This window comes from Diplotaxodon limnothrissa, linkage group LG5 (assembly GCF_057381915.1).
Source record: "Diplotaxodon limnothrissa isolate DT_005_m linkage group LG5, D_limnothrissa_male_GT1.1, whole genome shotgun sequence".
Classification (NCBI taxonomy): Eukaryota; Metazoa; Chordata; class Actinopteri; order Cichliformes; family Cichlidae; genus Diplotaxodon; species Diplotaxodon limnothrissa.
The window spans coordinates 22,731,514-22,753,037 of NC_140600.1; the positions used below are offsets into that span (position 1 = coordinate 22,731,514).

General features: G+C 40.4%; 2 protein-coding genes across 3 annotated transcripts; one reads left to right on the plus strand and one right to left on the minus strand.

The window, feature by feature from the left end:
- Positions 1 to 1,961: 1,961 nt before the first annotated feature.
- Positions 1,962 to 8,308, plus strand: perm1b (PPARGC1 and ESRR induced regulator, muscle 1b). The gene is made up of 4 exons (XM_085353289.1): positions 1,962 to 2,061; positions 2,783 to 5,631; positions 5,711 to 5,827; positions 7,245 to 8,308. The coding sequence occupies exons 2-4, from the start codon at positions 2,808 to 2,810 to the stop codon at positions 7,328 to 7,330; spliced, it is 3,027 nt and encodes a 1,008-aa protein (XP_085209415.1). The 5' UTR covers positions 1,962 to 2,061; positions 2,783 to 2,807; the 3' UTR covers positions 7,331 to 8,308.
- A 1,254-nt stretch (positions 8,309 to 9,562) lies between these two features.
- On the minus strand, positions 9,563 to 21,278 carry rereb (arginine-glutamic acid dipeptide (RE) repeats b). Of its 2 annotated transcripts, none has more exons than XM_085353288.1 (17): positions 21,127 to 21,278; positions 20,228 to 20,276; positions 19,217 to 19,341; positions 16,986 to 17,085; positions 16,804 to 16,902; positions 16,350 to 16,430; positions 16,066 to 16,219; positions 15,833 to 15,919; positions 15,537 to 15,730; positions 15,188 to 15,346; positions 14,659 to 14,769; positions 12,944 to 14,079; positions 11,327 to 11,531; positions 10,541 to 11,243; positions 10,309 to 10,449; positions 10,041 to 10,215; positions 9,563 to 9,811 (listed from the first exon to the last, which is right to left on the minus strand). In XM_085353288.1, the coding sequence occupies exons 1-17, from the start codon at positions 21,150 to 21,152 to the stop codon at positions 9,778 to 9,780; spliced, it is 3,579 nt and encodes a 1,192-aa protein (XP_085209414.1). In that variant the 5' UTR covers positions 21,153 to 21,278; the 3' UTR covers positions 9,563 to 9,777. The 2 variants fall into 2 exon arrangements, with proteins under 2 accessions (XP_085209414.1, XP_085209413.1); XM_085353287.1 differs by having other exon boundaries at positions 15,188 to 15,349.
- Between the last annotated feature and the right edge of the window lie 246 nt (positions 21,279 to 21,524).

A 21,524-nucleotide genomic window follows, 5' to 3' on the forward strand; every position in this document is an offset into this window, starting at 1 on the left:
GATGCATATAAAATAAGAGTTCCTCTTTTTTCCTGTCAAAATTTAGAATTTCCAAACATCCCCGTGCACTTTATACATCTGAGGTCTTCACTGGACTTTGGACCTTGATTTTTTTTCTTTCTCAAAGAAATCAATGTTGCTATTTAGTGTGATTGAGATCTTTTTTTTTTTTTTTTCTGTTGCGTAGACGGCAGCTCTGTAGTTGCAATTTGAACATTACTTGATTACCATTAACTTTGCCAAATGTATGAAGAATATGGCTTTGTCCTAAATGCTGTTACTGTGATGACTCTGCCATTATGAGCTTTAAATGGAGCCAGGAAGCATTTAATCACAATGCGTCTGTGCTAATAATTGGGTATTTGAATTATGACAAGTGGCCTTTTTACTGTAGCTCCAATCCTTAACCCTATCCAAGTTCTACATTGTAGTTTTGATTCACAAGATGGTTCTAAAAGTTATGTCTGTCTTTAGCATGTGTGGAGCAATCTGAACCAGATAGAAGGCAGCAGTCATTCCATGAATATTCCTCTTTTGGCTTCATGTGTTTACTGTTGTACAAAAAAACCATAAGCTAAAAACATGTACATATTGTTTTATACAAATGATGTATCGTTTTTGTAATGATGTACATATTCTAGTTTCAGTGCCATGAATAAATTCAGAAGATCTAAGTATTGTTTGCAGAAATAAAGCACCTTTCATAAGCCAATGCAAAGTTGCCTTTTTTTGTCTTTACTGTTGTTTTGTAAACTCGAATGAATTCTATCCGCTGTCTTGAGAAGGGAAAAGGTTAAATTGTTCAAATTAACTTACAAAAAAAACCATTATTTATAACATTGACAATATTTATACTATTAAAATAATACAGAGAAAGCAAAACCACAGAGAAAAACTTTAAACAATATACAATCTATAACAATCTCAGAGAGTGCAAATCCCCCTGAAGGGCAAAGGCTGTACTACAACTTTATGATGTTTTTTTTTTTTTACAACATGCTGATGTCAACCTTTTATTAAACATGATAACTTCAGCTTTTTCCTAATTTGTGTGGCCTATGACCTTGAGGCATTATTGAAAGTGTATTTTATGATCATCTTATTCTTTACAAACATTCCTATTCCATATGACTGAAGTTTTTTTTTTCTACAAACTGTAAAATCTTTAATCTGTCAGATGTTAACATATGTTCGTGCAGTGGGTGATTTTGTGAAACTTAATGATTTTTAGTGTGATGCCACAGGGTGTCATACTGAAAAAATATGTGTGTTGTGCAACTCTTTTAATGCGATATATTACTTGATATGATGTCTTGGCATTTCTTTTCAAGGTCACCTTTGACCTTGGACGTTAACAGTGAAGGTTAAGGTCAAATGCTTTGCCATCCTAGGTGCTCGTGACCCCAAGACCTAGTATTTTGTTGTTGTTTCAAGGTGATCCATACAAAATTTAGGGTAAAAGTTTTGGTAGTTTTTACTCATTTTCATTTTTGGTGAAACCCTGACCCGTTTTTCACAAAAAGTTGTTAGAAGTATCTACAGATGTGAAAACTGCAAAAAACAAGACTGCTGACGTTACAGCCAACAAAAATTTAAGAAATCGATCAAACAAGAACACTATCATTTCCTAAATGTTGCCGATACAATCGAAGGAAGAATTTTAAAAATAATTTTCAAGATAAAAGACATTTTATGAAAGTTTTTATGAAAAGATTTTGTTTTTTGGAAAATAAATGCATGTGTTTATGAATGACAGTAAAAATGTTTGGATTTCTGTCGTGTTTTAATGTAATAATAGAACTTATATTGCTGTTATTATTATCAGGGTTAATATTTTGGGGTGCTGGAATGTCTCGTGTCTGGCAGTCGAGGGAAGGACGTTTGCACCAGGAGCTACATGTGACAGGACATACTACTCTATTTATAACATCTGAGTGCAAGGGCCCAGTCTGACATATGCAAGGGCAGATGGACATCGTAGCTTAACTATTCCTGCAGGAAAACGCAAAGCTACCTCGAAAATTGGATGATTTAAAAAATAAATAAATAAATCTGAATCAGGTAAGCCTCTGCATATTTTACTAAAGCACATTTAACATAATATAGTGTGGTTATACAGCTCGTGGTTATGGATACTGCTGGTAAGATATTTTGCAGTATTGACCCACAATAGTTTATATTCTGATAATATTAATTAGGACAAAAAAGTAATACTAATGGTATTTTACTGTTACTTAAACAAAACCGCAGAAAATGGCAAATGTATTGTGTTTGACACATTGAGGCCTATCATAATCATTTTTGAGATTTTCCCTATGTTGAAAAGGCAAAACAAACCCAATGTAGATGTTTGTTAAGTTCATATGTTGTTCCCTGACACTGGGCAGCTGATTTGTTTTCATATCAGATTATATGACCTGTTTTCAAAGATCAGGGCCCTGGAGTATTTTGGGGTTTGTTATGGAGCTTGTGACTAAGGTGCTTTGGTGTTACTTTGCCACTCTGAAGTCTCGCTCATTCATCAAACTTTGATCTGAGAAAGCTTTGCCCTCTACACAATGGCTTCCTTTAATGACAGGTGATTATAAGCAATGTTAAGCCTAAGACAAATGCACATGCTCTATATTTAACTCAAATGTGTTGACGTAACCATATCTGCTACCAAAGATACCAAGAATGGATTGTTATGCATCACTCAAGGCCACTTTAGTTAAGCTTATGCAAAAAAAAAAAAAAAAAAAAAATCCGTTTAAGTATAAATATATATTCCTCTTTTTTTTAGATTGAGGAGCATGTGAATTGTCAGAATGGATGATTTAGATCACAGTATTCACATTGCAGAGGATGACTGGACAAGCTTCTATGAGGAGAGTGAGGAGTGCAGTCTGCAGCAGCCTTCACTTGCCTGCCTTGATGATGCCAGTCTCACAGATTCAGAGGATTCGGGAAACCTAAGCTCAGCTGTCAGCCAAAGCCAGCAAGACTCACAGCAGAATCCTGATAATGACAAAGATGGAGATACAAGCAACACAGCAGAATGCACCGAAGAAGAAAGCTCTAATTTGTCAGTGCCACTTAATCAGCTGGAGGATGCTGCAACAAAATCTGAAGAGGACTCTGAAGCATATCCTAAATGTCCTGCACCAGTCCCAGAGGAGACGGGTTACAGCGCTACAAACACTCTGCAAACTGAGCTACTGAATAAATCAGAACATCTGACAAAAGATGGAGAAGTGCAGCCAGAGAGTGAACCGCTTTCTTGTCACCAAACAGGATTAAATGTGAATGAGCCAGACACGACAGAGAGGGCTGTAAACGAAGATGTAAGGAGTGTTTCTGCAAGAGCAGAAAAGGAACGCTGGTTTGTGACAGTGAACGATAATCCCGCACGATGGCGAGCACGTCCCACCGCTGTAAAAAAAAAACGAAGACAAAAAAAACCCTTTGAGAGACGTCATGCGTGCAACGCTACTCAGGAGAACTCACCTGAAAGTGGTGTAAAGTTAGAGATGAATAAAAATAAACCTGCATCTCAGGCAAGAAGGGAATCTAAATCAAACCAAAACCAAAAATCAGGCAGCAACCCAAGTTATGAACACAACATGGAGGTAGGAGTCATTTCAGAATCATCACAAGCGGCTTTAATATCTGATGAAGAAGACAATTTTCCATCACTCAAACAAAATATTCTTAAGCCGATGATGAAGAGAAGCAAAAGTGAACCAGACAGCTCAGCTTTGATGGCACGAGACCCACTCACGCATTCACAGATGGAGAATGAGGAGTGCGATGAGCTTGAAGACAGTGCTGAGTTCCTCTCCGTTTACAGTTATGATTCAGAAAGCTATTTGTCAGCAGCTGAATCAGTGGAGGAAACTCAGCATCCTCCTCAACACCCAGAAATGTGCCGCTCGTTATCTTTGACATCCGGCTGCCAAAAAAAAGATGCTGACTCTACACAGGACGGACAAATGCATTCTTCTTTTTCCACCAATGTGTCAGCTGCCAGCTGTAAAATTTATGAAGCTACCGGCGCTGTGCCTTCCCCGATGCATCCATCTGCCAACCAAAGAAATACAAGCATGCCAGATCATATCCCCCCATGTGAAAATGAAACACACTGCTTGATACTCTTGGACACACCTGGAGCCCAAAGACATAAAATCAATCTTTCAGTACCTGGTTTCTCTAAGGAAGAACAGCCCTCCCCTCTCTGTGTTCCTGATGTAACAGTAAAACCTTGCTCTGAGGAAGACTGCCCAGAAACATATGCCAAAGCTGAGGGTCACAGTCGACCCGTGTACGCCATCTCTGCTTTTTGGGATGAAATGGAAAAATTGACAATAAATGACATTTTGCAGCTCAGAATGAATAGAGGCTCATCACCTATAGAAACAGGAGAAGCCACGACACCAAATGTAGATGAATCCCCAACAAATCATGACCCTCTGGTTGACACTGTGGAGTATAATTTGTCTTGCAGCACTCCCATGGATATTTCAGACACAGCAGACTCGGACTATTTTACGCAGGCTGACGAATCTAAGCCAGACCAATCAAGCTGTGAGTTTTCCACCTCAGATTTTGAAGAGGAGTACTGGCAGTTTGTTGGCCCCAGCAGGAACCCCAGCCCTGACCCTCACAGAAAAAACAAGCACAGCAGGAGTGACTCTCCATTCTTCTCAAACGATGAGTCCACATGCTCCGAAGGCAGAGAGACGCCTGTGCCTTTAGAGGACTTTGCAGGGCAGTGTTTTGACAGCCAGAAGCCCCACACTTTGACCTCAAGCACACTTGCATTGCCTAGACAGTTAACCAAAAGTAAAAGTATGCAGAATATACAAACTCTCAACAGAGAGAATGCATCTTTGCCTGCTTTACTTGATAGTGATGAAAGTAGTCTGTTTTTTAGCAGATGTCAGTCTTTGGCAGAAAACACTGCTTTTAAACTAAGTGACAGCCTGGGAACACAAATTCCTCTGTCTTTTCTATCCAGCACAGACTTTCTTGATTACCAAATATCTTACCCAGAGGTGTTTGAATACTTTTTCACAGAGGATAAAGTAAACTCTGACTCCAGGCACTTCACTGTTTATGATCCAAAAGACATCTCCATGCCTCCTGTCTTTGACTATGCTCTTTGTTCATGTAGAGATGAAATGTCTTTCTCTCCTCTTCACTGCAACGAGGAGAAACCCATCCCCATTTTCTCTTGTTCTCATCCTACCGTCAGAGAACTCACACTGCCCAAGGTGGGCAGTGGGTTTGCACTCAATGTTTTCTTGAGTGCAAACTCTGATGAAGTGGATGACATCTCTCCCCTGAGAATTGTGTCTCATTCTTTCATTCAGGCCCACCAACATGGATCCACAGTAGAAGCAGCCGTGGGTGGATCTGCCAGCTGGAAAAGTTTACTGCCGATAAGAAAAATTCACTTCCATGATAAAGGGAGCATATGGTGCAGAGGATCTGGTGACTGGGTGTTTCCGGTTGACTTCGAGAAGATACCCAGCAGGAGAGAAGATCCAGGGGCACCGGTGCTGAGTGTGGGAAGGGTCTCCCCGGCTTCCTCGCAGCTGTTTAGAGAGCTAGAAGAGCAGCATTTCATTTTGGAAACTATACAGACAACAAGTAAACATGAGCTTACGTAAAATCAGGAGACATAAATGTAAAAATGCAACATATTTAATTTCACTTTTTGCCCTTACAGGACACCAGGGCATCTTCTCCACACTGAAGCAGTCAGACATGTGTTTAGTCTGCATTGCCTTTGCCTCCTGGGTACTAAGATCCTCTGATCCAGAGGCTGCTGATGCCTGGAAAGCAGGTATGATCATTTCTGAATTTATGTTCGTCTATCAGTCATAGTCAGTCGTGATGTTTTTTTCCATTACTTTGCTATGTTTCCTGATAAAATTTAGGGTAACAATTTATGATTGGGCACCCTTTTCAGTAGTTAATTTTGAAAGTACTGAATAGGCAAATTTTAAGTGATTAGTAGTTTTTTGGTATTTTTGTAGAAAAATAAATTATTTTCCCATCTTCCATCAAGTACACCTTACTCTTGGGGCACAGGCGATGTTATGGAGAGGCTCAACTCTAAGGTACTATATAGATAAGAGTCAAAGGAGCTTGCAAAGAAAAGCGTCTGGACTTCTTTAAGTTACTTGAAGACGTTTCACCTCTCATCCGAGAAGCTTCTTCAGTTCTAAGGTCAAATGGTGGAGAGTCCCAGATATAAACCTAGTGGGAGTAACCCCCCACAGAGGGACAAAAGGACCCCCTTATGATCCTCTAATCGCCTGAGCCACATATAGATAAGAAGACACTGTACACTCATTTTGATAGTTATGTTTGAATTGTGATTATAAAAAATCATGTTTTTATTTTTTTATGTAAGTTGGTAAGAAAGAACAGACCTTATTATATTTATATTGGTAAAATAAAAGGCGCAAGATTGATCCACTTCATAATATGGCCCGTGCCCTAAAAAGTACTTATGATGTAAGATGGGGAAATATGGTTTGTTTCAAAAATTACAATTAAATTGCACACTACTAAAAATTACTTATGCAGTACTTTAAATCACTTACAGTACAAATTGTGTCTCTTTTCCTGTAACATTGTTGAAAGTGAGGCAAAGTTAATCAACTTCATAATATGACCCGCACCCCAAAAAGTACAGTGTACTTACAACGTAAAGGGAACGTATGGGGAGATATCGTTTTGTACTTAAAATTTATTATGAAGTACTTTAAATTACTTATAGTATAATGTGTGTCTCCTTTTCTGTAAGCTACCCAAAATTTAAGCAATACATAAAAGTACCTAGGCATTACTTACATTTATTTACAATATAATTATTAGTTTTTCCCTGTAACATACCTGAAGTTATGCAATACTTACAATTACTCTTGAACTATAAATTACTTACGTTATTTACAGTCTAATTATTTATTTTTTTCCTTTAAACACTTGACTTGTACCCCCTTATTCTAGTGTACCTACTTTTAAGTATTTGTAGGCAAATTTAATCACATTCGATTTTCAAATCAAATACACTGAAATTCCATTTAGTTACTAGAGAATTGCATCTTTAGTTGTAGGCTTTATTATGAAGTTTTGCCAATTTTAGTAAGGAAAATAACTTAAAACATTAAACATTTTCCCTGTCACATGTTTGTGTACTAGGTGATCAAACATGAAAAGTTGAAATTCAAAATAACCATGGAAATCCTTTTCAGCTCTACTAGCAAATCTGAGTGCACTATCAGCTATCCGGTACCTGCGGCAGTATGTGAAGAAGAGGAATCCTCAACTTGAATTCTGATATGTACATACAAAACAAACTACTTCCAGCCATTCTCACTTGGGTCCATGGATAAAAAGAAATCCACTGTATTTATATTTTGCAAAATGTCTACAGTTAAAGTACATACACAAAGTTTAAAGCTGCAGCCCGGCATGAATTGAGAGAGATGAAAGTTGTTTCCAGCCTCAGTTGTTCTGGTGCAATTTTTAGGTCAAGTATGGACAGTATGTGACAAAGATATTCAGGATTTATAGCTTCAGTGTGAAAGAACAACAATGCAGTTTAGAGCCACAAAGCAGAGATTTTACAGCGATATCAGGCATTTTAACGTTTTATTAACTTCAGTGTGTCACTTCTGGGTAGGCCTGAGTTGATACAAGGACCATAATTAGACATTTTAGATTTGCTCACCACCTTCCACTTTGAATGTCTTGTTGTCCTAAAACACACAGCTGCATAATGTCAGAGCAGCTTAATTTCGACCAGATGGAGAGTGTAAGTGGTTGTCTGTGTGGAGGAAGAAAGGTTTTGCTGTAGATGTCTCATATGTATTTTGCTGTATGTTGGAGGGAAAGGTTAAATAGTTGACAGAAAAGCTTTGAATACAAACGGTGGCTCGCAAATGTCTTTGTTTGAGAGAATCTTAAGACAAAGTCACGTCTGTGTGATTTAAGAGGTGTTTAGAGGGGCTCTGGCATTTTTCAAACATTTTCTACAAGATGAAATTATTCAGATTCAGCTGAATAAGGTTAACTCAGCTTATTATTGTGGAAAATCCTGGGTAAATTAAAATAAATAAACTGGTTTAGTGTCAAATTTGTTTGTTTTCTTCTTGGTTCCGTTATCAGGTAGGGGGGCACAGAGGCACAAGTGGGGAGATGTTGGTTTAAAATTATTAAAAAGTCAGCGCAAGATCTCCTATGATGATGTCACATCCTGCAGGTGTACAAATTTCAAGCTAAACAAATTTCTCATTAGTACCTTCAACAAAACACAAAAGACAACAATTTATATGTTTAGTTGGTATTAGTGTCTCAAATTTATCTTGTTGCTCTTGTGAAATGACAATTTTGTTCAAAGATTTTCATGTAAATGGTTGTTGTCAAAACACTTCATGTGATTTGCTTTTAGTGCCACAAACGATTAAATGCAATCAAATCAAGAATGAGAGCCTTTTCCTCTGTCTGAACACAAGCTGAACTTCATAACCTCCAGAAATGTAAAATTAGCTGCAGAATGGTTCTACTAAGACATTTTCACACATGCACATCAGCCCTGGTGGAGCTGTATGCGAGATTGGCAATTTTGTGACACACCGGATTGGCTCTAGATGGATTATAACGTGCCAACTCCCTAGAACGTGTCTGAGGGAACACAGTAAGAGAATTAACTGCCTTAACCAAAGTGAGTATTTCAACTACACTTTTAGTGTCTCTTTGGGAAAAAGGAAGAGCAGGAAGTGCAAATAGGACATGGTGTCAATTCAGAAATATTTATTGAAATAAATATGTCATGGATACACTTTCATATCATGTCACATAAATACTGAATTTGGGCAGTTCTTTTTAAAAATGTTCAAGCTGAAGTTTCGATCCAATTAAGTTGTTCTCATTAAAACTGTAAATACGCTTCCCTAATAAAATCAATTAAAACACTGTCTGTAAAGACAGATCATGGTCCGATTCTAGTCACTGCAACTAATAATACTATATACTGTTTTTAGCTTATGACTTACTTTTGTGCTGGATCAAGGGTCGAGTGTTCACAACTACTGTTATATCAACTCGCTCATATAGGTACAATCTCAAAAATGAATGAATAAAAGCTTCGGTTATAGTGTGAAAAGATATCTTGATATATAAAACTTTCGGATTTAAACAAATATTTAGCAGATTTAGGAGTACATACAACCTCTACTATGCTTTCAAAGGCTAAACATCACAATGCAACTCGCTACTCTAGTTTGGTGAAAACTGAAGACTGAGTCATGCTAGGTTATTACAATCATCCACACATCGATTTAAATGTCATTCTGTACAAGGAAATCTTTTAGAAATCATTACAGAGATAGTTATAGTTGACACCAAAGTTAGTCTGTTTTCATATCCTTTATAAGAGCTGAATTTTAGCTCATTTAAGTGACTGCATAACAAACAAGTTTTTTAGAGTCACTTTAAATCTCACATAAGAGTCAGAATAATAATATTATTATTAATAATGCTATTATTATCAGTGTTGAATATTATAATAATAAAGTAGTATAAATTTTCTAGTGATATGAAAATCTCAGACGGACTTTGACAGTCGCATTAAGTGCTGAACAAGGAATGCACATAGAGATCCACAAATATTTTTCTAAAATATATTAAAACAAACAAAAATGACACAAAATATTCTCTTACAGTTTCAAAAGTACACAGTATTGGGTAAAAGTTTAGAGTTTCAGGGCATGCACCTCCTTGGACTCAAGATGGCTTGTCACCTTCTTTCTTCAGACGGCTTTTGACAAACAGAAAAAGAGTTAGATGGTGCAATGACGTGTAACAATTGACATGAGTTTCCCTGAGCAGTGTTGACTGCATGTTGGACATTTTGGCAAATGATGTAAAAGTATCACTGAAAAGTACAATTTCAATTTGTACTTTGCGCAGTTAAATGGTCAAACATGAATTCAGATAGAGAATTTTATTATTCAAATTACTAAAGTGACCGAATAGAGAGAGCTCACCTGTAATAATCCTCCTGACCTGGTAGAGGGCCTCCATGCAGGTGATGCCCGTGCAGCCACTGCTGCTCCATTGCCATCCTCTGCAGCTCTGCAGACTGAGCATGCATGGCCTGAAGCTGATGAGCTGCAGACATCGGAGGAATTGGGCCCTGCAGCTCTCGTGGATACGCTGCTCCTTTTCAAATTTAAACAAGGTCACAGTGAACCAGTGGAATTTAGAAATGAGTCAAGATGTGGTCTGTGACTAAGTACATTAAAGACTACAAACCAAATAGTGGGTGGCGCAGCATCTCATGATCATGAGGAAGATCGCTAAGTAAAGGGTTGGGGATTGGGCCTGCAGGGAAAGGGAATCGGGCCAAACGTGGTCCTGTTGCCAGAGGATCCACTAGTGGATGAGGGCTTGAACCTGTTTGAAGAAAAAAGAAAGACCTATTGTAAAAAGCTAAAGTAATATTAAGACCTTGATATGTTGAATACTGCTGAATAATTAACTTCACCTTGACCGAGGGGGTCCTGTTGGTGCAGGTGGAGGTGGGAGTGAATGTGAGAGTGTTGGTGATGATGGGGTGTAACATTAAGCATCTGCAGCCTGGCAGCAGGATCAGTCGCCACTGAAGCCATCCTCTCAGCGTGAAGCCGCTCTGCAGTGAGTCGCTCAGCGTAAGTCAGCTCCGGGCGCAGCTGAGGTGCCGCTAACACCATTCTTTCACGCTCTAGGTGGTTCAGCCCAGGATGGAACGGCGCAAAGGGATGTGGGGGCCCAGGTATGTGAGGAAGACCTAATGGCCCATGTCTTGCAAAGTGCTCCATAGGGTTTGCAGCAGGGTGCAAGGTTTCCAGGTCTGGGGGTTTGACCTCAAAGCCAGGCTTCATCCTCTCGCGTAACTCCCTCTCTCTGAGGTTCCTCAGCTCACGCTCTCTGAGGCTAGGCTCAGCACTGTACAGGCCAGGCATGTGATAGGCCAGCAAAGGGTCACCAGGGGTCAGGGACACATAGAAAGGATGGTTGCGGTTGGTGGGAGACATGACATGGGGTCGGGCGTATTCGCTTAGGGTGCGCAGGGCAGGTGTGTCTGGGCCAATGTAGGGAGGAACGGCTGCTACTGTGGTGGGCGGCTGCTCAAAGGAGGGGCGTCCGTGGCCTTGAGCCACCATTTGAGCTTCACTCATACGACTGTCATGAGAGGAGCTGGATGCTCTCTGTAAGCAAATGAGAGATAACTGTTGACATGTTTTATGTAACAAAAAGGGGAAAAATGAAATTAAAAGAATATTGCACTTACAGCACTTCTGTCGGCCTCCCTTTCTCGCTCTCTCTCTCTGTCCTTCTCCCTTTCCCGTTCTTGTCGAGCACTGAGCTCAGCTTCTCTCCTGGCCTTTTCCACAGCTTCCTCTCTTTTCTTGGCCAGCTTGGAGGATGGCAGTGGAGTAAAGAAAAGGTCTGTCCTGGCACACGAGTTGTAGCCACGATCCAAGTGCTTGATAAACCTGAAATATTTAACAGATATGCATTTATGAGCACTGAGTATCAGCTTCATATGCACAAAACTGCATTACGAATCATTCAAAAAGTTTAGCTTTTATATTATAGACGCAAAGTCTAATGAAATTTAAACAACACTTTCATTTAATGTTGATTTGCTTGCAAAAATATCTATTTTTAGATGGTTCTTTAAATGAAGCATTGAGATTTTTCTTCACTTAACCTGAAACTCATTTATGTATGTTTATTAAATTACTCTCAGCTATTAAGAAACTTTATCAAGAACCAGTATTACAACATTGTTTATGCTCATTGTTTGATTGCCTTACGTCCATCACTTATCTGGAAATGAAAATAAAAGTAAACGTTATGATTTTGATCTAAGTCTCCCAATACAAAGAGCTTCAGACAGACTTCAGGCAGATTTAAAAGCCTGGTGAAACATTTGAAGGGCATTTTGGATCAACTTAAGTTCTAGTCGAAGAATGAATCATTTTGTGTGAACTTCCAGACTAGCTGAGGGGTTGGTGTGAGTTTATTATCCTGCCAATTATTGTGTTTTCAATTTTTTTGTCACGCTTTACAACAAATTAATAATATCAAAATCTAAATTTTGACCGGAGACAAACAGAAATACATCCAGTCAATTTGGTGGAAAAGCAAAATGTGCTGCAAACTGGCCCACGGTTAAAGCAGCTACTGTAACAGTAGTTCCCATGACTACTTGTATATGAAAAGTGTGACTTGTATTGATACATAAAATTACCACCACAGTCTACAGTCCATTTCAGCTGCATTGCTCAGCTCTTTGACTCTGCTCCAATACTTTTACTCTTTTAGGTGTCATTGCTCTCACACATCTGTTTGTTTAAAGCTTCAAGAATTGGTGTAAAGAACAATAAAATATAAAACTTAAGAAAAAATACTGCCATCTTGAGATCACAGAGACTTACATCACACAGACTCTCACACACCCTTTGCACTGGACTTTGATTTTTATCTCAGCTACGCTCCTGCATAGTTTAACAAGTGCATCATACTGAGTTGTGATGCTATCTGCTGACACAAACACACTGAAAAGATGAAAACAATACCAGCTATTGTATTGTGGCTGGTAAAAATTCACTGTTCACTGATTGCCCAGGACAAAAAATATCAGACAAGCAAGTTCAGAGAGGAGATAATGAGCCTAGTGGAGAATTTCTCAGCTGAGTAAAGATGAGATATACTTTATTGTTCTCAGACATTTCTCAGACAGAAGTGCTGAACGCGAAAGGGAAACATATTTTTCTCACAGGTCAAAACATCTTTTAAAAGGAGAAAAAATGCTGGACTGACATTTCTCAGGTGATTTTACTGCACCTGTCAAGTAAAACCTGGATTGTTTTTTGCAACAAACAAACAAACAAAAACATACCGTGCAGACTGACTGGCATGACTTGCCATGTTGACAATGGTTGGCTCTGGTGAGGGGCTTCGAGGTGGAGACGGTGGGCTCTCAGCCTCCTCCATCTCATCAAGAGGCTCCTCTTTAACCTGAACTTGCGAACCTCCTGCAGCGCTGCCAGACGAAGGTCTCAGAGGAAGAGATTGGAATGATGGCTGGAGGCTCGGTACAGGGCCAATAGCAGCGGGTGTTACAGAGGTGAGGGGGTGTGAGGCTGCAGCAGGTGAGTAAGAGGAAGTCATGTTTTTTCCAGAGTTTGTCTGCACCTGAGAGATCACTGGAAGCTGGCTTGGAAGTGAATGCACAGGCAAAGGTTGTGGCATAAGCTGAAGAGGGGGAGGGGGAGCACCTGGAGGATGCTGGTTGGGCAAGGAATTGAGAGGCTTTAGAGCAGGAGGCGGCGGAAGATTAGAGGGCATCTGGGGGAAAGGTGTAGCAGACTGATGGGGAAGCTGTTTGTGTGAAGGTGGAATAGGAGTAGTGGGAGGAGGCTTGACTTGAGGACCAGGAAGAGGAGGCTGGTGGAGCTGACCATCCCTAAAGAAGGATGGGGGTCGTTGGGGGGGCAAAGGTGATGGACCATGCAGCTGCAAAGGCTGCGCAGAGTTGAGAGTGGATGGGATCTGAAATGCTGGAGGAACAGGAGACTCCTGTTCCAATGATGATGGCAGAGCAGGTGGACCGGAAATACAGTGAGGGGTGGGCTGTGCACGGCTATTTGTGCCTACTGTGGCAGCTGACTGGCCAGTGGCGGCCTGAGGGGGATCTGGAGAGGGAGGAGGGGGGCTCTGAGCTGGGTCTGCAGAGGGTATGCTTTGCAGTAGCTGGGGAGTGATAGGCTGTGAGGGGAGGGCTTGGGGGACCGGTGTGTCAGCTAACACAGCAGTGGGGGCAACCGGCTCTGATGGAACACCGTTGGGCTGGGCAGATGAGTCAGAATCACTCTCGTTGCCCTGCTGAGGGCTGGGAATGCTAGGAGAAGAGCTTCGGTTGTCTTGATCGATGTCTTTGGTGTCACTGCTGCCATCGTCCTGAGCACTGCGACTCTCTGAAGAGCTTTCCTCCTCAACCTCAGCCTCACCCTCTGAACGCGAGCTCTGTGGATCCTGGAGGAACACACACGCGCACACACACACGCACGCACGCACGCACGCACGCACGCACGCACGCACGCACACACACACACCAAAAAGCCTGGTTCATATTGTACTTAAAAGTGAATTCATGTCTACAGTAACTGTGTTTTTATATATACTGAATAACAACAGGTTTTCTTTAGATATTATGGGGCGATCGTGGCTCAAGAGTTGGGAGTTCGCCTTGTAATTGGAAGGTTGCTGGTTCGAGCCCCGGCTTGGACAGTCTCGGTCGTTGGGTCCTTGGGCAAGACACTTCACCCGTTGCCTACTGGTGGTGGTCAGAGGGCCCGGTGGCGCCAATGTCTGGCAGCCTCGCCTCTGTCAGTGCGCCCCAGGGTGGCTGTGGCTACAATGTAGCTTGCCATCACCAGTGTGTGAATGGGTGGATGACTGGATGTGTAAAGCGCTTTGGGGTCCTTAGGGACTAGTAAAAAGCGCTATACAAATACAGGCCAATTACCATTTTTACCATTACAAAAATGATGAGGATCATCATAAAAGTGTTACTGCAGCTTTAGTTTGCAATAAGTGCTCATGTGCTCTCACCTGTGTCTTTGGCCTTTTAGGTGTTACTTTCTCAGGCTCATCGGGCTCCTGAGCAGCACTTTCCCGTACACGTTTTGCTGACTTTTGTGACGTGACCTCCTCTTTTATCCTCTGCAGAGGACAAAAATGTCATTACTCTCCACAAATTAGATGACTCCAACCGACAGAACTATACACACATCGTAATGCTGTGCACACAGCTGTTTAAATATTAGCTTTGTTAAAAGACCGAAAGTTGAGGCACACAACGATGTGTGCTGCAGGTAAAGTTTCTGGGCTGCCTTTCCTCATCACAGCCATCCCTTAAGACTCTCTCCATTTAAAGCAATGCATTATCAGGGACCGTAACATCTAGTCTTTTTCCTGAAAAATTATGTGGTTGTCAAGGCAAAAAGAAAAAAAAAAAAAAAAAGAAACCCACACTCCACTGTTTGGCAGCAACCAAAGTGACCCACAAACAACCAAGCTAGTATCACAAGATAATTCCAAACAGGTCCAACAAGTATACGAATAGGTAATCATGCTCTACCTTGTTTGTTTTCTTTGTGGATTCATTCTTAGTATCTGTGGAAGACGATCTCAAAGAATTGGAGATGGATCCACTCGGGGAGGGCTGGTTACTGGACTGCTGATCCTCACTGGTCGGGGAGCCTGTAAGCCTTCTGTGGCCACTTCGTAACGATGATAACTGCTTTAAAAACAAAACAGAACACACATTTAATATTGTTAAAACCCAAAACAAGGATGACAAGTATCCCTTACTCGCAAAACCTGCAAAGAGGTGAAGCAAGACTTAAAGCTATGAAATCGAATTTAATTGTAATCTAATGTCATTGGTAATAGTGAGTGTGTGGCTGATCTGCCAGCCTCACGCTTACAGGTGCTCTGCTACGCCGTGTCCTCATGGCATGCTTGCTGTTCACTTCTTCCTCCACTTTAACAGGTTTAAACATGAACGGAGCGCTTCCTGACTTTGGGGCTGACGGCAGACATCCGTGTTTGTTTTCATAAGTACGACAACTTGTACACAGCAAAGGGTTGCCTCTCCCACCCTGGTGCCAATCCTTAGAAGCTGTAACAAGAAAAATGGCTTTAGGTACAAGTTTCACTGTTAACTGTTTAAAAACAGCTTTCTTTATCAGCTTTTAGCCACTGTTCTAAAACTAAAACTCACTTGTTGTGCCACAATGACTGCAACTCTTGCTTTCCTGTTCACTGTCTTCACTATCAAGATCATCATCACTGGCAGAACTTGCATCCACTACAAGAAAACAAACAAACATGCCAAAAACAGCTTAGACCAACACAAAGTCCAGCTCATAGGACTGCCAAACCTCTGGATTTTACAATTACCCCTCCATTCAACAGACTTGGGGACACCTTTCCAAAGAAGCTTATGAGGATTACCTGAATAATTTCGAGACTGTGCGTTCAAAGGAGAAGCTGCAGATCGGGTTTTTGCTTTGCGAGAGGACGGCTGCCTGCGCTGCTGTCGGTAAGCTCTGGTTCCTGCGGCCTCTGGTGTTTTCTTCCAGTGGTAATAGAAAGTGATCAGTTCTCCCTGATGACAAGAACACAGATAGTCATGTTATGACTGTCATGTTATGGCTTTCTGATCAAAGATGTGACAACAGTGACATGTTACAATCATTATAAATTGCTTTGTCTGCAAAAGCATAATGTGAAATTACAGTCTTTTTGCTGGGGAGAAAGTCTTTCCGAATGCGGAAGAAATTTTTGCCATATTGTCTCAAGCCTTTGATGAAGCGTTTCTGTAGGGAGCAACAGAAGGCAAAACAAATTGAATGATATTCAGGCAGAACACTATTACAAACAGGAGCTTTCAATAAACATGCAATTGATTTACCTTGTAAAACTAGTGATCTGCTTTTTAAAACATGTAGCTGTTACAGACGCAATGCTACTGCAGAGATGCATCATATTAGATTCTATCTGAAGAACCATTTAAGATGCAGGCAAACTGCCCAAATAATAATAAAACAAAATACATCTACACTACCCGCAAATACTAAATGTGTTACATATATTTAAACCCTTTAGAAATTGTATAAGCTTGCACAAAGATCTAAAAAACCTTTAATGCAATATAACTAAAAAAAAAAAAAAAAAAAAAAAGGCTCTCACCACGTCGTCTCCCGACCAACACTTTTCAATAAGTTTTGGCAGAGGCTTCTTAACAAGACGCTGGAGAGCTTTTGCTGCATCATAGTGACTTGCATGAAGCTAAAATAAAAATTGTGGATTTTAATACATCTGCAATAAATGATGCTGGAAAATAATAATATGACTCAAGTTGTGCCTCATACCATGTTCAGAGCATTGAGTGTGGTGTCATCACGGGAGGCTGCTAAACATCCATCCTCTGTGGATCCACCATCACACATCCCTGCAAATGCCGCCATGCTCCTTGAAAATAAACAGAAGTATTTATGTTAACAAGTGAAACCAATGCTGAAGGGGTACCTTTACCCTTTCTTAGTTTGACATTACTTTTCCTATGTTGCCTGCTTACATGATATTTAATAAATCAGGCAAAAAAAATAAAGGCGAGAACAGCAATGCAGCTTAAGAGCAAGAAAAGCAACATTTATATCATTGGAGTAGAGCTGGGCGATATGAGATTTTTTCATATCACGATATGTTTTTTTCATTTCAGGCGATAACGATATCTATCACGATATAAGCCAAATAACTATATTTGTAAGATTTAAATGTGAAATAATCAGCAGCTTGTTTTTAAATATTTATTTCCCATAATAAGTTCAACAGGGTAGATGTACTCAGATAAATAAAGGCAAATATTGCAAACTACACAAAAGACAGCCGCTAAAGCGTTTAAGTTTCAAAATAGAACAAATGAAACAGACTAAATTGTCAATTCCACTTAGAAACAAAATATTAATTCTAAAAATAAATCTTAGTTTGTGTTACAGAAGAACAGACAAAACAGACTAACTTTTGTCAATATCAAATAAACTGAGAACTAAAAGGAAATTCTCAATCTCTCCTTGTTGTATAGCTGAGCTTTTCAAACAGTTTTAACAGTTACTTTAGTCTGACAAAAGCCGAATGACGAATTAGCGCTTCCAGTCAGAGACTGAGGCTACGTCCACACGTACACGGGTATTTTTGAAAACGGAGATTTTCCGTTTTCGTTTTAAAAAAATTATCCCGTTCACACGTAAAGGCAGAAATGAAGGAAAACGCTGCTATGAACATGCCAAAGCAGCAGGTGGCGCTAGAGTCCTAACCGTGCAGAAATGTTGGCCAATCAGAAGTCTAGAAGCCTCGGTGGGAAAAAGTAAACAAAGCTGGGGCATAGAAGCAGAACAGAGTCGTATGTGTGGAGGGACAGTAACTGTGTGTATATGTAAGCATTTAAACACTGCAGAGAGTAGAATTAACAGTAACAGTATTGTAGAAATTCATTTCACCGAAACAATAACGTAGCGCACAGTGTGACGCATGCACCAGTTTATTGTATTTGCAGACTTGCTTTCGGCACAATTTACAGTGCACGCTACTCTATTTTTTGTCAGACTTGAAATAGCCGAAATACCTTCACACTACGGAACTTCTATGGCTCTTCCGTTCGACAATCTCTCCGGCATTGGAACCATCATCTGTTTTCTCTTCGGTCACGCTCGGTTGATTTTTCTAGTCGGCACACTCATTTCCTCCATTATGCGCTGGCTCCATTACCTGCTGGCTGCTTCCCAAACAAACACATGTGCGGCTTGGCACTTGTGCTGTACGTAACAAGTCACGCGACGTGATGCTGCGGCTGTGATTGGTTCGGCTCTGCGCTACTGAATTTGGATCGGCTGACCTTTTTTTTTTTTTTTTTTTTTTTTAAGAGGACAAGAGCGGCGAGGTCTATCGCGATAGCTTAATTTCTCTATCGAGTAAAAGTTATATCGCGATACATATCGTTATATCGCCCAGCTCTACATTGGAGCACTATTTTTTTTTAACTAACAGGTACCGACGAATGAAAAATGTTGCTGAAATGCTGAATACCAACAAACCACCAACACAAGCAACTGTAAGGCCAGATTAGATACAGCAGTATTCACTAAATCCCTGCATCACCGCCTCAATATTTTCTAACTTCAACATAACGCAGCAAAAAAACTCAAAACAAAAAGCACAATAGAGTCTGAACTGACTGAAATCTACTGCAACCAACCAGAAAAGAAATTATCTAACAACAATAGCGAAACCAAGAGTGGTTCTATTTTGCATGTACTTCCTCATCTGTAACACTTTCCTGATGACTGTGTCAAAAGTGGGCCGGTAAGACTGGCTCTCTTTGCCTTTTAGTATTTTTACACCAATAATGGTACGTACTGCCAAAACACATTAAAGGTTACATAACAGTTTTAGATTATTTTGTAATCAAAAAGTTACATCTGTATTTAGCTGTTCAGTAAGGGCACTGAGTTATTTACTATTAGATGTTATTGTAAATTTCTGAAGAAATTTTATACATGCAATTTTTTTTTTATTTGCAAAAGGTGCCAAGACTTCCACTTACCTAGCAGCTCTGAGGTACATGAGAAGGTCACAGTCATTGACCCCAGGCGTCCACATGAGCTCCTCACTCTCTGTTTGAGTTTGCAAACCAGGCGCAGGCCGTGGCTGCAGCTCTGGGAGCTTGGCCTGCAGTGCAACAAACGAAAGGCCAAAAGCACAGCAATTAAATAATCAGTACAAGGGACAACAAAAGCAAAACTTACAAAGAAAAAGCTACAAAAAACACATTATTAGCATGTGTATGAAGTAAATAATGGTTTAAGGTTTTTCTGGTTATCAAATAGGTTTAGCAAGCTGAGTTACATAATAGGATTTCCATGAAGATACCGGAATGTAACATTAGCTATGAAAGAAACATTTACAAGGGATGCATGTATATCTTTCTTTAATTCACACAGGCTCAAATATATAAATCTTTTATTTATTTGTTATTAGTCCTTTATTTATCCAGGTAAATATCTCATTGAGATGAAAAATCTCATTTCCAAGAGAGACCTGGCTCTTGGCAGTGCTGACAAAGCCGAAGCCTATTAACTTGATTGACAACTGGTAGTTTCTCTTTGCCACCTTAAAAAGGATTTGTTTGACAGCACTCATTGGACTGACCAATACTTAGGTATATTGATTTTCCTTAGATCTTGAGTTCCTTGGACTTTCTCATTGTTCTGAGTATGTATATGTATATGTATGTACACACACACACACACACACACACATATACATACACACACAAAAAGAGCAGGATAATACAAACAAACAAAAAAAATCACTGGAAACAGCTGTGGTTATCATACAAATTGGTGCAGCCCTACAAATAAGAAAAAGTTGTGAAACTGCAAACCTGTGCAAGTCCCTGCAGGTTTGAAAGACACATGTTTAGCTACATTGTTCAGAAAACACCTCCTAATCTCAACAAGTCTTGTGGAACTGGCTGTACAGTGAGTCTAGTAGCTGGTGCATTTCTTAATTATAGTTTATTTATAAAAATAAATAAATAAAATAAAGCAGCTACCTGATGACTTGGCCCCACTCTGATCTCTCCCTGTGTGCTGTTTAGGCTCCTGAAAGTACAGAAGAAAAACAAAAAACAGGCAGCATTACATTTCTACACCAGAGCAAATTAAACTCAATTGTATTAATTAACTGCAGTCTGAAATGCATACACATGTATTTAACAGGTAATTAACGCTGTACGGTATGTAGTCAGGCACAAGATCAATATTTGCATGCAACTTGTCAGAGCAGCTTCCCTCGCACAGACTGCACAGTGATTTCAGCAGTGCGATAACATCCCGCCCCTCCGCCTCTGTGGGCCAATCTCAGCCGTGAGCAGCGACGTTTCCTTATATTACATGAATGAAATCCGACGCTACAGCCATCGCAAAACCCTGTCAATCAATCATACATGAGCTGCTAATTTCTACGGACACCATTACGAGAACAGTGTGTGCTACTTTTGGAGATCAGACTGACAGTAAACCCTACCCAGCCTAGTTAACCTAAGCATTCCATAATAATTATCAACATTAGCATGCCTAACATTTTGACACCGATTAGCAGTCTCTCATGTAAATACATGCCTCACGGGAATTCCACAGCCGATTCAATAAATGTTTGCAAACTCTACCTAAGGTTAATCCAATTTACTGACATTATTTACACGATAGCTGCAGAAATAACCGTGCCCAGAAAAGCGTTTTGACAAGCCCGTGCCATTAGCTGCTAACTAGACAGTAGCGTTACGCTGTTATTTTGGCTAGCTTGTTAGCCAGGCACGAACTTCGTGACCACTGACACTCCGACTATTTCACACAAGCTGCTCTCAAAGTAACGCGGGGAAACACTAAAACACACATTTCAAGACAACTAAATAATGCGACGTAAATGAAGGCGGCGAGTTAATGAAGTTACCTCCGCGGACTGAACAGGTCGTCCATGTCGAAGGATGTTTGGATGTGGCTTGTTGACACTACGCAGCGCAGTCAGCGGGCGATACACACAAACTATGCGAATCCCCTATTACATGGCTATTCAAAATGGAGGCGGTGTAGTGGAGGGACTCGCTCTATTTTTTTTCCCTGTGCAATGACCTCAGCAGCCACAGCTAAGACTTCAAAGTTGCCTGGGTGTACATAACTGAGCATGTGCCGCGGATCAGCAGCAAGCAGCGCAAACGATACCGAGGCTTCATGATCATCATCACCACCACCAGCAGCTGCTGCTACCGCTGCTGCACAGGCAGCCATGAATCAAACAACACACCATACTGTGTGTACTGCTGCGGTTATTAGACAGCATTTTGAAACACA

What these genes read in the sequence shown, in the direction of transcription:
- perm1b (XM_085353289.1), top strand. Translation starts at nt 2,808, where the DNA reads ATGGATGATTTAGATCACAGTATTCACATTGCAGAGGATGACTGGACA. An exon ending in GGAAACTATACAGACAACAA is followed by an intron (nt 5,632 to 5,710) that starts GTAAACATGAGC and finishes TTGCCCTTACAG; the next exon opens with GACACCAGGGCATCTTCTCC. An exon ending in TGCTGATGCCTGGAAAGCAG is followed by an intron (nt 5,828 to 7,244) that starts GTATGATCATTT and finishes AATCCTTTTCAG; the next exon opens with CTCTACTAGCAAATCTGAGT.
- rereb (XM_085353287.1), bottom strand. Translation starts at nt 21,152, where the DNA reads ATGGACGACCTGTTCAGTCCGCGGAG. An exon ending in CACGGCGTAGCAGAGCACCT is followed by an intron (nt 15,350 to 15,536) that starts GTAAGCGTGAGG and finishes TTGTTTTTAAAG; the next exon opens with CAGTTATCATCGTTACGAAG. An exon ending in GGTCAGGAGGATTATTACAG is followed by an intron (nt 9,812 to 10,040) that starts GTGAGCTCTCTC and finishes GTTTGTCAAAAG; the next exon opens with CCGTCTGAAGAAAGAAGGTG.